Raw genomic sequence first — 12,945 nt, 5'->3', positions numbered from 1 at the left:
TTGTGCTCTGCTCAGGAGCATCTGTCGTGTCTTTGTCTGACCGTGCAAAAAATCCAGCGAAGGGAGTTGCTGGCCGTTGTTTGTTACTCCTTTTGTTATGAATTAACTCGAGTTCTAGGCTGTGTTCGGCAGCCCTCCACTCCTCGGTCACGGAGCGGAGCGGGCGGAGCATCCTTTTAGCCACTCCATAAATTAGAACTAGCTGCCGCTCCGCTCCGGAACGGAGTCGCGGAGCCGGAGGGAGTCCGAACAGGCTCCTAGTTTTCCATTAACCCAAAACCTTTTTTTGATTGTGTCTTAAAGTCAAACTTTATTACTCTCTTAGATTTATATTAATTGTACTTAATTTGTACTAAGTCAGCGATAATTAATATGGATCGGTGGGAGCAGGACATTATATCAGACATCTACAACAACCTACTTAGTTTTATCATGTTCACCATTAAAAAAAGTATTTGTGCATGGCAAATATTAACATATTTCTCTATAAATTTTTGTCAAATATAGAGAAATTTGACTTGAGACAAGATTATACATTCAGTTTATTTGGAATGAAAACGGTGTAATAACGAGTGTATATCACATCTAATTATGGGAGCTAGAACAGACAAATAAATGTGTTCTCTATATATCTTCACATTTTTATTAAATAATACGTTTTCCGATTTGTGGGCCAAAGAAATATATTTGTGGCAAAAAAAGAAAAAAGTAAGCCCATATTTTTTTTGTGTACACCACATACAAAAATATACATTAAAGAAATTCACAAGCACATACTACACCTCCGTATAAAGTATCCGCCCATTCCAAAATAAGTGTTGCTGTGACGGAGAGAGAGTATATGTGCAATATTTTTAACATTTTTTGGCATATAAAAAAGCAAATATTTTTTCAAAAGTAGCTAGTTTGTGGAGTGCTGGCCTTGAATCAAATCGGTAGCCTTAGGGCCATGGCGGCGCAATGTATCCCAGCCCTTGCAGGCTAGAGGGTTCTGTTTTTAGATATTCCTTGGAGTATTGTTAGGGTTTGTGTGCTGCTCAGGAAGACGAGACGGTGATGACTTCTGAAGATGAAATAAGGTTATCCCCGTCTAGAGTATTGTTAGGGTTTGTGTCCTGTTCAGGAAGACGAGACGGTGGTGGCTCCCTGAAGATGGAATAAGGTTCTCCCCGCCTAGCCCCCATCCCGGTGGTGTGTCTAGCATAGTTGGTGGGCGTGTGGTGGTGTGTCTCCGGCGGATCTGTCCTTGGTGGATTTGCTCGGATCTGGTCGTAGTTCATCTACATTGGTGCGTCTTCAGGTTGGATTCTTCCAATATACACTACTCTTCATCCGCTACGGTTGCTGTTCTGCTGCGCTGATTCTATGGGGACTTAGCACGACGACTTCCAGACTGTCTACTATAACAAGTTTTGCCCGGCTTTGGGGAGGGAGGGGCGATGACGGCGATGCGCTTTCGTCTCCTTTAGTGTTTGTAGTCGTCACTAGGTGGTATATGAATTTGGATATAATTTTATTATTTCTAATGTTTGTTGTAATGTTATGGTTGAAAATAAATAAAAAGGGAAAAAAAGCGAATCTGCCGGCTCTAGCCGCCGCGCCCCCCGACCCCACCGTATCAATCCTCAGCCGGTGCCACGTTCGCGCTGACGTGACGGCGGCGCCTTCTCCAGCACGCCTCATCCTCTGCTCATATGGAAAAGTCACGCTTTAGTCAACACTACCCCCCAGCGCCAGTGGTACATACACTGCACACTGCCAGAGGTTCGCTCGCTCCTCCGTCTCCTCCCTCCTCCCACTCCACCACACCACGCTCCCTACCTCGCCGTCGCCGGTCCTCGCCATGGACGCCGCCGCGATGGAGTCCCTCATCCTGGAGCTGCACGCGGTGGAGGCCTACAAGTTCGGCGCCTTCGTGCTCAAGTCCGGCATCACCTCCCCGATCTACCTCGACCTGCGCGTGCTCGTCTCCCACCCGCGCCTCCTCTCCCGCGTCGCCGCGCTCCTCGGCTCCCTCCCCTCCACGCGCCCCTACGGCCTCCTCTGCGGCGTCCCCTACACGGCCCTCCCCTTCGCCTCCGTGCTCTCCGTCGCCCGCAGCATCCCCATGATCCTCCGCCGCTACCACGAGACCGGCGCCGGCGCCCCTCCCGCCATGCGCACCCAGGGCTCCTTCCGCGCCGGGGACACCGTGCTCATCGTCGAGGACCTCGTCACCAGCGGCGCCTCCGTGCTCGAGACCGTCGCGCCGCTCCGGGACGAGGGGCTCGTCGTCGCCGACGCCGTCGTCGTCGTCGACCGCGAGCAGGGCGGGAGGGAGAACCTCGCGGCGAACGGGGTCACGCTGCACTCGCTCATGACGCTCACCGAGGTGCTCGCCGTGCTCGTCAGCCACGGCAAGGTCACCCGGGAGAAGGCCGCAGAGGTGAAGCGCTTCCTGGATGCCAACAGGAAGGTCTTAGTGCCGGCGGAGCCCAAGGTGGTGCCGGCCAGGACGGCGTTCGCCGAGAGGGCGAGGCTGGCCAAGAACCCGGTGGGGAGGAAGCTGCTCGAGGTCATGGAGGCAAAGCAGAGCAACCTCTGCGTCGCCGCCGATGTTACAACAGCAAAGGAACTCCTTGAGCTAGCCAACAAGGTATACAAATCATACAGTACTAATAAATTATCATTTGCTGTTTATTGATGCTCAGATAGGTTGTTTACACACTTATAATTTATCATCTTGGGTAATCAAGCATTCTGTAATGTGTCAAGATGAAATTGACTGCACACATGTAATGTTTCAAGACCAAATTGACTGCATCAGTAATTCATGCATGAAACAAAGACACAGATTTGGGGGTTGTGAACTGAATAAATTCAGAATTTTTGTACTGTACTTATTGTATACCTTTCACATGTACTGTTGCAAATACTTTTGAGGAATCTAATGTTGCAGGTATAAATAGTACCACTCGAAAAAAAATCGGTGTGGCTTCAGTACAGGTGCTGAATACAATGTCATCTCTGTCTCATACAGTTCTTCACTAAGCTGGATTATCTTTGACATTTTCACTATTTTTCCGATGCTCGTTTTATTAATTTCCAAGTCCTGTTTAAATTTTTGTTACTAGGCCCCCAATCTTAACATGTACTACTAGTAGTAATTTTGTTCTCCAATTGTAGGTTGGTCCAGAGATTTGCATGCTGAAAACCCATGTGGATATCTTGTCTGATTTTACACCAGATTTTGGTGCCAAGCTCCGTTCGGTATGGCCACCCTGCTTCTGATGCAACCTTTATTTTCTTTCAACCATCCTTATTATTGATGATTTTCCTCGCATTTTTATGTCTGGTCGTAAGACTAGTAGTGACATACCAGTCCAGTACTGAATTGGAGTTTGGTTGTCAGTAATCAGATGTTACATCATTTTGAAAAAAAAGAAAAGAAATCAAGTGTAGAATCATGCTTCATGCCTATCAGGTGTAGAAAAATAAACCAGTTGTAAGTTCAGCAGTACAGAGTATCTTTGTTCATCTGATCTGTCAGGAAGCATGTTTCACTTCTGCACTTGTTAAAATGTGGAAGTGTGCCGTTTCCCATCTAGTTCTGTGCGCCCACGATAATGCCTTCTTCGCATTTGGACAAAATAGCCGTGTATAGCAAGGCAATGTACTCTGTTTGTGATCTGTTTTCTACTGCAGAAATGCGGTATTTGCTGCTTGCTTTCTCCCACGTCATTCTGTAAGATTAATTCCGTAAGGCCCATCCGTACGTGTAGCATTGTTTAGTAGACCAGTATGCCATTCTAGTCCTGCATTGAGTTGAAGTTAGTTTTTCAGTAATCAGATATTGGATCAGTCTGAAAGGAGAACATAAATCATGTGTTGGATCATGCCTATCAGGTGTAGATATATAAAGCAATTGTAGGTTCAGTACAGATTGCCTTTGTTCATACAATTCTTTTCACTTCTGCATTTATTAGAGTCTGAAAGTGTGTTTGTCCCATATAAGTTATGTACACCCTTAATAATGCCTTCTTCACATTTGGACAGTCCTAAATAGACCTTTATACCAAGGCAATGTAATATGTTCGCTGTCAATCTGTTTGTTCTACTGTTGAAATGTGGTTTTGGCTGCTTGGTTCTTACATTGCTTGTTTTCTGTTTCATGATTCTTAATTTGTTTTCCGAAGATTGCTGAAGAGCACAACTTTTTGATCCTTGAAGACCGCAAATTCGCTGACATGGGGAACACGGTAACTATGCAATATGAAGGGTGAGAGCAGAGGATTATAAACCACCTACTGACTTTGTTTATTCTGTATATACCGACATAATAGCGTTCTTACTTTTGATTCAGAGGAATATTCCGCATATCAGACTGGGCCGATATTGTCACAGCGCATGTAGTCCCTGGACCTGGAATCATAGATGGCTTGAAGCTGAAGGTATACTATGCTAATTACTTGCCTTATAACTAGTTAATCCTGAGCTGAAAATTCCAAGGGTCAATGTTACAGCTGCTGATGGCTGATACTATGTTGTAGTAGTGTACTAGTGCTCAACTGCTCATAGACACTAAAACTGACAATTTATTGTCTTCAAGGGTTTGCCAAAGGGAAAAGGGTTACTCTTGGTTGCTGAGATGAGCGCACCGAGCAACCTTGCTCATGGAGATTACACCACGGCAGCCGTGAAGTTTGCCGAGCAACATTCTGATTTCGTTATCGGATTCTTGTCGGTAAACCCTGCATCCTGGCCAGCTCCAGCGCCGAGCCCGGCGTTCGTCCACGTTGTCGATACCGGAGTTGATGTTGTCGCCGGAGGAGATTCTCCTGGTCAGCAGTATGAAACCCCTCATTTGGTGAGTCTGTTGCCATTTCAGTTTTGTGTGACTACCACTCTGTCTGTTTTCTTCACACGCACCTAGCAGTTATTTCTCAGAGGGAGTTTTTTTTTTTTACCGTGAAGTCTCTGCTTCATATGTGCTGACTGACACTGATCTCTCACCTGCACTGCATTGCAACCTGCTGCTCATTACCCCTTATTTTGTTTGCAGGTCGTAAACGAGCGAGGCGGCGACGTGATCGTGGTCGGGCGCGCGATCATAGAGGTGAGCGATCCTGCCGGCGCCGCGAGGGAGTACCGCGCCCGAGGGTGGCAGGCCTACCAGACCAGCTTATCGTCAAGCTAAGCTCCATCGAATCCATCTCCTCGCGGTGCTAGTAAACCCATGTAAGAAGTAGGGATTTCAGGCAGGCGATGGATGTAATAATAAGGAGCGGGGGATATAGTACCACGTGCGTACCAATGAACTTCGTATCAGAAAAATCTAAGAATAAAGCAGAGTGATCCGAAGTTGCCGATTAGTACATATATACAGCTTTTGATGATCGATCTGGTGACAAAATGAATGAATGAATGAATGGTGCCTACATGCGTACGGGAATAGCTGCAGCTGGTTTCAGTAGAGAAAATTACCATCTTTCTCGACAATGTGGTACAGTCACAGAACAAAGCAACTCACTCAATAGTAGCTTATGTTTATCTATATCTATACCAATATAAAAATGGCGAGTTGCAGATATCTAACAAATCTCACTTGTTCAACCGCATCTATCTAACGTCCTAAACTCCTAATATTAATCTGCGATTAGTAAAGTTAATAATTTGTGTAATATTAACGTGCATTGAACATGACGGCCAACATCTCTAAATCCACTGCCGAGGTCGCCGCAAACAAACAAGACGACGCCTTCATGAAGGAGAACGACGCCGAAACGCCGTCGCCGTCCGATCCGGATAACCGGACCTAGGGTTTCCCCTGCTGCTCGAAGAGGGGCACAAATGACGGCCATGGCAGCGCCTCCAAGAAGGTGACGGCACCCGTAGGTGTCGCCGCTGCCAGCATCGAAAGATCGAGCAAGGATTTCGCCTTGGCCACAGTCTGAGCAATCCCAAGCCGTCGGAGCAAGATTCAGAGAAGAGGAAGCCAAGTCGTCAGTTGAAACAGCCACCACAAGAAGGGGAGCTGCGTCCGCTGCAGAAGGCGGCACCAGACATAGCCGGACGTGAGAGCTACGGATAGGGCGGAGGTGGGGGGGGGGGGGGCATGGAGGTGGGCAAGGTTGGGCGACCGGGTGGGATGGCACAGGAGAAGCCAAGGTGGACGGGGGACCCGGACAAGCCAAGATTTGGAGAGAACGCAAATCCGGGCCGCCGGGACCGGAGCAACAGGGGCGCCGACGAACCTGTATCACTTTGATGCGTGGTTGTGATGTTAGAAGTGCCATAACTAATTCTATCTAGTCTAGATGAAAATTAACAAATCCCTGAAAACAAACTAGGGTAAGGGCCATCAACCCACGTTCCTCTTTTAACAGACATCTTTGATGACTGATGTCTAGACGAGAACAAGACTAATGGTCAATCTGTAACTAGACTAGATAGAGTTGGTAATCTTAAGGTGCTGCGTGCCGTCGATAAAGTTGGAGGAGCTGCCGCCCGGATCGGACGTGCATTTCTCGTGGCCGCCCACCACCTGGACCTCAGCCAACGTGATCTCCGGCGATGCCTAAGCAAACAAAATAAGTAGTGAGACATGCATCTTCATCACTGTATGAACAAGATTGAACTGAATTCATTAGTGTAACAGAGTTTGATCAGTTTGTAGTTTACCGGCAGGGACGGGAAGACAACGTTGGTGTCATGTTCTGGTGACTCGTGAACTGAGCTTGGCTCGTCCTTGCAGAACAATTCGAGCGCCGTCTCGAGGTTGGCCACGATGTCCGGTATGGCCGGCCGGTCCTTCCCTTTCTCCTTCACGCAGCATCGTGCAGTCCGGGCCACGTTCTCCAGCGCCCGGAGTTGCCCGGGCGTTGGCTCCGGCACGGGTCGAGTGTCCAGCAAGCCCCTAATATTGCCGGCCTCAACGATGGGGACTGCGAACGATGTCAAAGGTAGTATATCCCCCTGGTCGTCCTTCTCAATTACCTTTCTACCTGTCACAACCTCGAGCATCATAATGCCCAGGCTGTACACGTCGTTCGTCGGCTTCACATGACGTGTGGTCATGTACTCTGGGTCGATGTACCCAATTGTGCCAGTAACGGTGCAAGTCATCCCCGACTCCTCACTCGCCATGTCCCAGACGACCGAGGAGCCAAAGCCTGACAAACGCGGCACCCAGCTGGCGTCGAAAAGGATGTTTGCCGGCTTGATATTCCAGTGGATAATCGGCGGGTTGGCATGACAGTGCATGTGCTCGATGGCGCGCGACACGCCGAGGAGCACATCGATGCGCGTCTTCCAGGACACCGTCACGGGCGACAGCTCGGTGGAGCCCTGATCAGGGTGTAGGTGGTGGAAGAGCGTGTTGTTCTCCATGTACTCGTAGACGGTCAGCCACTCCGGCTCTTTCGGCTCCTTTCTCCACCAGGATAGCAGACGCTTTTTTTTCTGTTGCTGGTCCTTCCTTGCAGTCACGCATGATCCGAGGAGGCGGACGATGTGTTTGTGTTGGAGCCGTGGCAGGATCTCGAGCTCCGTACGGAACTCCTCCTGTAAGAAGCTGGACTGCCGGTCCATAATGCGCCTGACGGCTACCTCTCGCCCATCGTGAAGCGTTCCCCTGTACATCGTTACAGATTGGTCGGACTCGACCCCCGCGTGAGGGTCAAAATAATCGGTGGCAGCGACGATTTCTGCAAACGTGAATTCATGGATTTCATACGGTACTACTTCCTGATCGACCACTGTAGACTCCTGAAAAAGAGACCATAAATAAGCAGTCAGCATTCAAGGAGCCGCGAAACAAATTTGTACTGAAATTGCGCATACCTGCTGCAGCTGGGACGGCTGTGGAAGTGTAGACGGTTCACCTCCGGCTCCCGTGGTGTCGAGGAGGTTGTAGATTCGGTCGAGGCGGCGTGCAATGGCGATGTGGCTTGTCACGGGGAAGAGGAGGAGGTAGAAGTCGATCTTGTTCTGCATCTCCCTGAATCTTACGGCCTTCCTACCGGCCATGAAAAGACGGTACGCCGCGCTCCTCCTCTGGCAAGACTGGAGGAGCTCGTGGGCTTCCCGAAGCGTGTCGCACAGCCCGGCCATCGGCCGCGCCGACTCCGGGTCCTGCACGAGCGGCAGCAGCCGCGAGATTATGAGGACCCGACGCGCGAGCTGCCGGCACTCCCTCCTGTTCTGCCGCGCCGTCTCCGCAGCCAGCATGATCACTGAGATGAGCCCGGCGACGTCTGCGCCGACCAGCTGTGCCACCGTCGCCACATCACTCAGCTCGCTCCACAGCGTCATGGCAGCAGCCTACCTATAGCTAGGAGTTTGGCCGACCTGCACCCAAGGGCGAGACCCGGAATGATGGCGCGGTTGCCTTTGATTTATATATACTGTGCTCCTTTTAGAGTCTCCACACTGGGGCCAAGCCGTTGAAACCACTTTGCGGTCGTCGTCGCGGGGGAGGGTGGCTCTTCGCAGAAACTCCCCGGAAGGTGAAGGACTCTAAGGGGACGCGCTTCACTTCCAAGGGGACGCGCTTCACTACCCAGGAAATATCCAGTAACGGTCACATTTTCTATTTTTGACGAGTTAATTGCATGTTGGTATCACACTTCAGCACCTACTTACGGATTGGTACCATTACTTAAATTTTTGCAGTTCAATACCAACTCAGGGTCTAAGTGTTGCAAAACGGTCTAAACTAGATATAAAGGCGTATTGACGCCGTATCTGACCACTGGGACTCGCTGGTAGGGGCTGATGTGGCATGCTCTTTTACAAAAAGAACACTTACTTTTTATTTAATCGCGCATATATCCTCTATTTGTCAAAAAAGGTCTTGCCGTAATTTTTTTTTTCGAAAACAACCACACGCGCGCTTGCTGCCAGGTTTCAAACACACGCCGTGCCGTTGGAAGCGTCAGTTGGCTCGCCGCTGCGCTACTCCTCCCATTGCTTTAACAGGGACGCCTAAATCTTTTTATACCTTGCAACGTTCGATTTTTGCGAGGAAACCAGAGACGTTTTTTTCGTTCGCAAGTTTTCAGCACTGAGTCGGACTTATTTGAAAGTTTTCCGTCGAGCCGTACAAATAAATAAAACCAAAGAAAAACTACCGACGAGCGAGCAGGAATCGAACCTGCGACCTCTGGCCGAGCTAACCACCAAGCCACGGGACGCACCTGGGATTATTGAGGCGACTTTTATTTTATACTCCCTCCGTCCCAAACGGATGTATAAAGTCACATTTTAGTATTAGATATGCCCATATCTAGACGAATCTAAGTCAAGAATTTTGGAACGGAGGGAGTACTAGACAGTGAATGCTGGGCCGGCTGTTGGGCCCAGCGAGGCCAGCATACTGAGTTACTCATTTTTTTTTATCAGGATATTAATACATATTTTTTTACAATTACATATTAGTTCTTTTTACATAAACATATTAGTATCCGTAAGTGTCAAGCACCCAAATTTTATGTTTCAAATGCGCCACTATTAAAAAAAAGTATGCCCAACACACAGTTTTTTTAGTTACTTGTATATTGATTGTAATATTTTAAACGCACAGTTACTTAAAAAAATAACATTATGCATGAAAATTATTGTGAGAAATGCTGAACATTTTTTGCATTGCAAGAATGATTTTACACAATAAGTTCCATACATGCTGAACATGTTTTTCAAATACACATTGTCAAAACACATAGTTCAGGGTTGCTGAGCTGTATAAATAGAATGACGCCCGTTCTCTATCACGAGCGCCGCGCGGCTGTGGTGGCTAGGCAGGTCTTTGGTTCGAATCCAGCAGGATCTTAAATTTTCGTTTGTTTATTTATTTGCGAACTTCAACGGAAAACTTGGGGACCTTTTTCCCGCAAAAAATAAAGGGCGTTTATATTATTAAGTATAGAATAAGGGGCTTTTTTGGAAAAAAAAATGCCACGTCAGCACCTTACAGGTGGGTCCGAGTGTCAGCCACAGTGTCAACACGTTGTTATACGACTGTTAGACTGTTTTGCAACACTTAGACCGTGAGTTGGTATTGAACTGCAAAATTTTTGAGTAGTGGTACCAATCCGTGAATAGGTGCTGAAGTGTGGTATCAATATGCAATTAACTCATTTTTGACACGTTTGTTTTTTATTTGGCTTTAGGCCGTTTTTCTATCCGTTCGATCTGCACGAATCACTGTGGCTCGAGTGTCCTTCAGTTATCGCACGCTGGGCTTTTTCCTTTGTTATTGGGTCTCGCTCTTCGCCCCGTGTTTTTTGAATTTTTTTATTCAGTCGGCGGGGTGACATGGAATGAAGAGGCTCCTTGCCAGACTGTGGCTCGAGTGTCCTTCAGTTAGCGCACGCTGAGCTTTTTCCTTTGTTATTGGGTCTCGCTCTTCGCCCTGTGTTTTTTGAATTTTTTATCCAGTCCGCGGGGCGACATGGAATGGAGAGGCTCCTCGCCGGTGATCAGCGGCAGGGGCTTGTGGAGGAGGTCCATACACTAGTAGAAAAAGGGTCAAATGTCAAGCACATTAGTGCCGGTTTGATTTTGAGCCGGCACTAATGTGTGCATTAGTGCCGGTTCCAACAGCTAGCCGGCCGCTCTCATTAGTACCGGTTCGTGGCGAACCTTTAGCACCGGTTCCTGCCACGGACCGGTACTAAAGTGAGTGGTGGCAGGATGTTGTCATTCCGGGGCCCCTCCAGCACCTTTAGTACCGGTTCGTGGCACGAACCGGTGCTAAAGGTCGTCGTACATAAACCCTTCGTCCACCCGAGCTCGCTCTGTTCTTCCCCTTTTCCCTCTCCTCTCTATTCTTCCCCTCTTCCTCTCGAGCTCATCACACATTTTGCCCAAAATTTGTCAAGATTTTAAGGCCGCCATCCATTCAAATGATCACAAAGGTTAGCAACTTTGTCCTTTCACCTCTCATTGCTAGATTAGCTCTTGCAATGCTTTGTATAGTGATTAATTTACGAGTTTAGTAATTTGGGAGGAAATATATGTGCTAGTATTTGATTTATATGCAATTTGAGGTCAAAAATAACACTTAGTTTGCATATGTAGGTGTGGTTTACTTAGTGCCTTCTAAATCTCCGTCGTAACCACCGTCGATCGCCCGCACCGTCCCGTCGCCGGCACCACCTTGTGCTGAGCCTCTTGTTCATGAATGTTTTACATTACCAAATTGATGTTTGTGTGATTTGGATATATAGTTACTCGTATAATTATCTTACCCGTACGTTGTTTGTTATACATAGTGCCATGGTTTTGATATCCGTCCCCGTCGGCCCTAGTCCTTGTTATGATTCGGATGTGGTATATTCTCTTTTAAAACTAGTTGTTGCATTTCATGTTTATGACAAATTATTATGCCCATCAAGTTGACATAGATATTTTTATCTAGGAGGTTTGTGAACCGGAAATTCCAACCGACCCTATTGTCAAGAGGTTAAATTTAGTTGAAAGAGAAAACGAGTATTTGAAAGAAAAATTGAAAAGAATTGAGGGGGAGAAGATGGAATTGGAGTTGCATGTTGCCGATGTCGTCGATGATCACAAGATCAAGATGGAGAAAATACGCTCGAAGATTAGAAAGATTAGAAAATATGCCATTGATAGTGAGGCTTGGTATCATTATGCTGTTGGATCAATTGTTACCTTAGTTGCGATCTTGATCGCATTTGTTGTTGCATTTAAATGCTTTAGTTAGAGAGTTATTTGTTTGTTGCATTGAAGTGTTGTATGAACTTGTATTAATTTGGTCTTTTCGGTGTTATGTAATGAAGATGAGCCGACAATGGATGTACGATGACCGATGCTCTCCCGAGTTCATTAATGGCGTGCAAACTTTTCTGCTTGCGGCTGAGGCAAACAAGCGGGCGGATGGTTTTATGCCTTGTCCATGTGCTGTCTGTAAGAATGATCACAATTACTCTACGTCAAGAACCATTCACGTCCACCTGTTTAAGTCCGGTTTCATGCCCCACTATAATGTGTGGACCAAGCTCGATGAAAGAGGGGTTATGATGGAAGACAATGAAGAAGAACAGGACAACGACAACTATCCTGGCCATGGGTTCCCTGAATACGATGATACAACAATGGGGGAAGAAGCTGAGCCGGCAATGCGGGAAGAAGCTGAAGAAGAGGCATCAGATGAGCCTGCTGATGATCTAGGTCGGGCCATTGCCGATGCAAAGAGAAACTGCGCAAGTGATTTGGAGAAGAAGAAGTTGCAGCGCATGTTAGAGGATCACAAGAAATTGTTGTACCCGAATTGCGAAGCTGACAAGAAAAGGTTGGGCACCACACTGGAATTGCTGCAATGGAAGGCAGAGAATGGTGTATCTGACAATGCATTTGGAAAGTTGCTGGTAATGATAAAGAATATTCTTTCAAAGGACAACGAATTGCCCGAGAGTACGTACGAAGCAAAGAAGACTGTCTGCCCTCTAGGGTTAGAGGTGCAGAAGATACATGCATGCCCTAATGACTGCATCCTCTACCGCGGTGAGTACGAGGATTTGAACGCTTGCCCGGTATGCGGTGCATTGCGCTATAAGATCAGCCGCGATGACCCTGGTGATGTCGAGGGCGAGCGCCCCAGGAAGAAGATTCCTGCCAAGGTGATGTAGTATGCTCCTATAATACCATGGTTGTAACGTTTGTTCCAAAACAAAGAGCATGCCAAGGCCATGCGATGGCACAGGGAAGACCGTAAGAAAGACAGAAAGTTGAGAGTAGAGAAAGTACGGGAAGGAGTTTGCAGATGACGCAAGGAACGTATGGTTTGGTCTAAGCGCAGATGACATTAATCCTTTTGGGGAGCAGAGCAGCAACCATAGCACCTGGCCTGTGACTCTATGTTTGTATAACCTTCCTCCTTGGTTGTGCATGAAGCGAAAGTTCATTATGCTGCCAGTGCTCATCCAAGGCCCTAAGCAATCCGGC

General features: G+C 47.6%; 2 protein-coding genes across 2 annotated transcripts; one reads left to right on the top strand and one right to left on the bottom strand.

Moving 5' to 3' along the window:
- The first annotated feature begins 1,651 nt into the window (after positions 1 to 1,651).
- On the top strand, positions 1,652 to 5,351 carry LOC109765820 (uridine 5'-monophosphate synthase). The gene is made up of 6 exons (XM_020324590.4): positions 1,652 to 2,635; positions 3,166 to 3,249; positions 4,176 to 4,258; positions 4,343 to 4,430; positions 4,589 to 4,846; positions 5,042 to 5,351. The coding sequence occupies exons 1-6, from the start codon at positions 1,844 to 1,846 to the stop codon at positions 5,174 to 5,176; spliced, it is 1,440 nt and encodes a 479-aa protein (XP_020180179.1). The 5' UTR covers positions 1,652 to 1,843; the 3' UTR covers positions 5,177 to 5,351.
- An 895-nt stretch (positions 5,352 to 6,246) lies between these two features.
- Positions 6,247 to 8,319, bottom strand: LOC109765833 (putative serine/threonine-protein kinase-like protein CCR3). The gene is made up of 3 exons (XM_020324602.3): positions 7,822 to 8,319; positions 6,661 to 7,746; positions 6,247 to 6,556 (listed from the first exon to the last, which is right to left on the bottom strand). Exons 1-3 carry the CDS (start codon positions 8,290 to 8,292, stop codon positions 6,425 to 6,427), a joined length of 1,689 nt encoding a protein of 562 aa, XP_020180191.1. The 5' UTR covers positions 8,293 to 8,319; the 3' UTR covers positions 6,247 to 6,424.
- Between the last annotated feature and the right edge of the window lie 4,626 nt (positions 8,320 to 12,945).

Source organism: Aegilops tauschii, chromosome 3 (genome assembly GCF_002575655.3).
Source record: "Aegilops tauschii subsp. strangulata cultivar AL8/78 chromosome 3, Aet v6.0, whole genome shotgun sequence".
Classification (NCBI taxonomy): domain Eukaryota; kingdom Viridiplantae; phylum Streptophyta; class Magnoliopsida; order Poales; family Poaceae; genus Aegilops; species Aegilops tauschii.
This window is presented reverse-complemented; position numbering and strand designations above follow the sequence as displayed.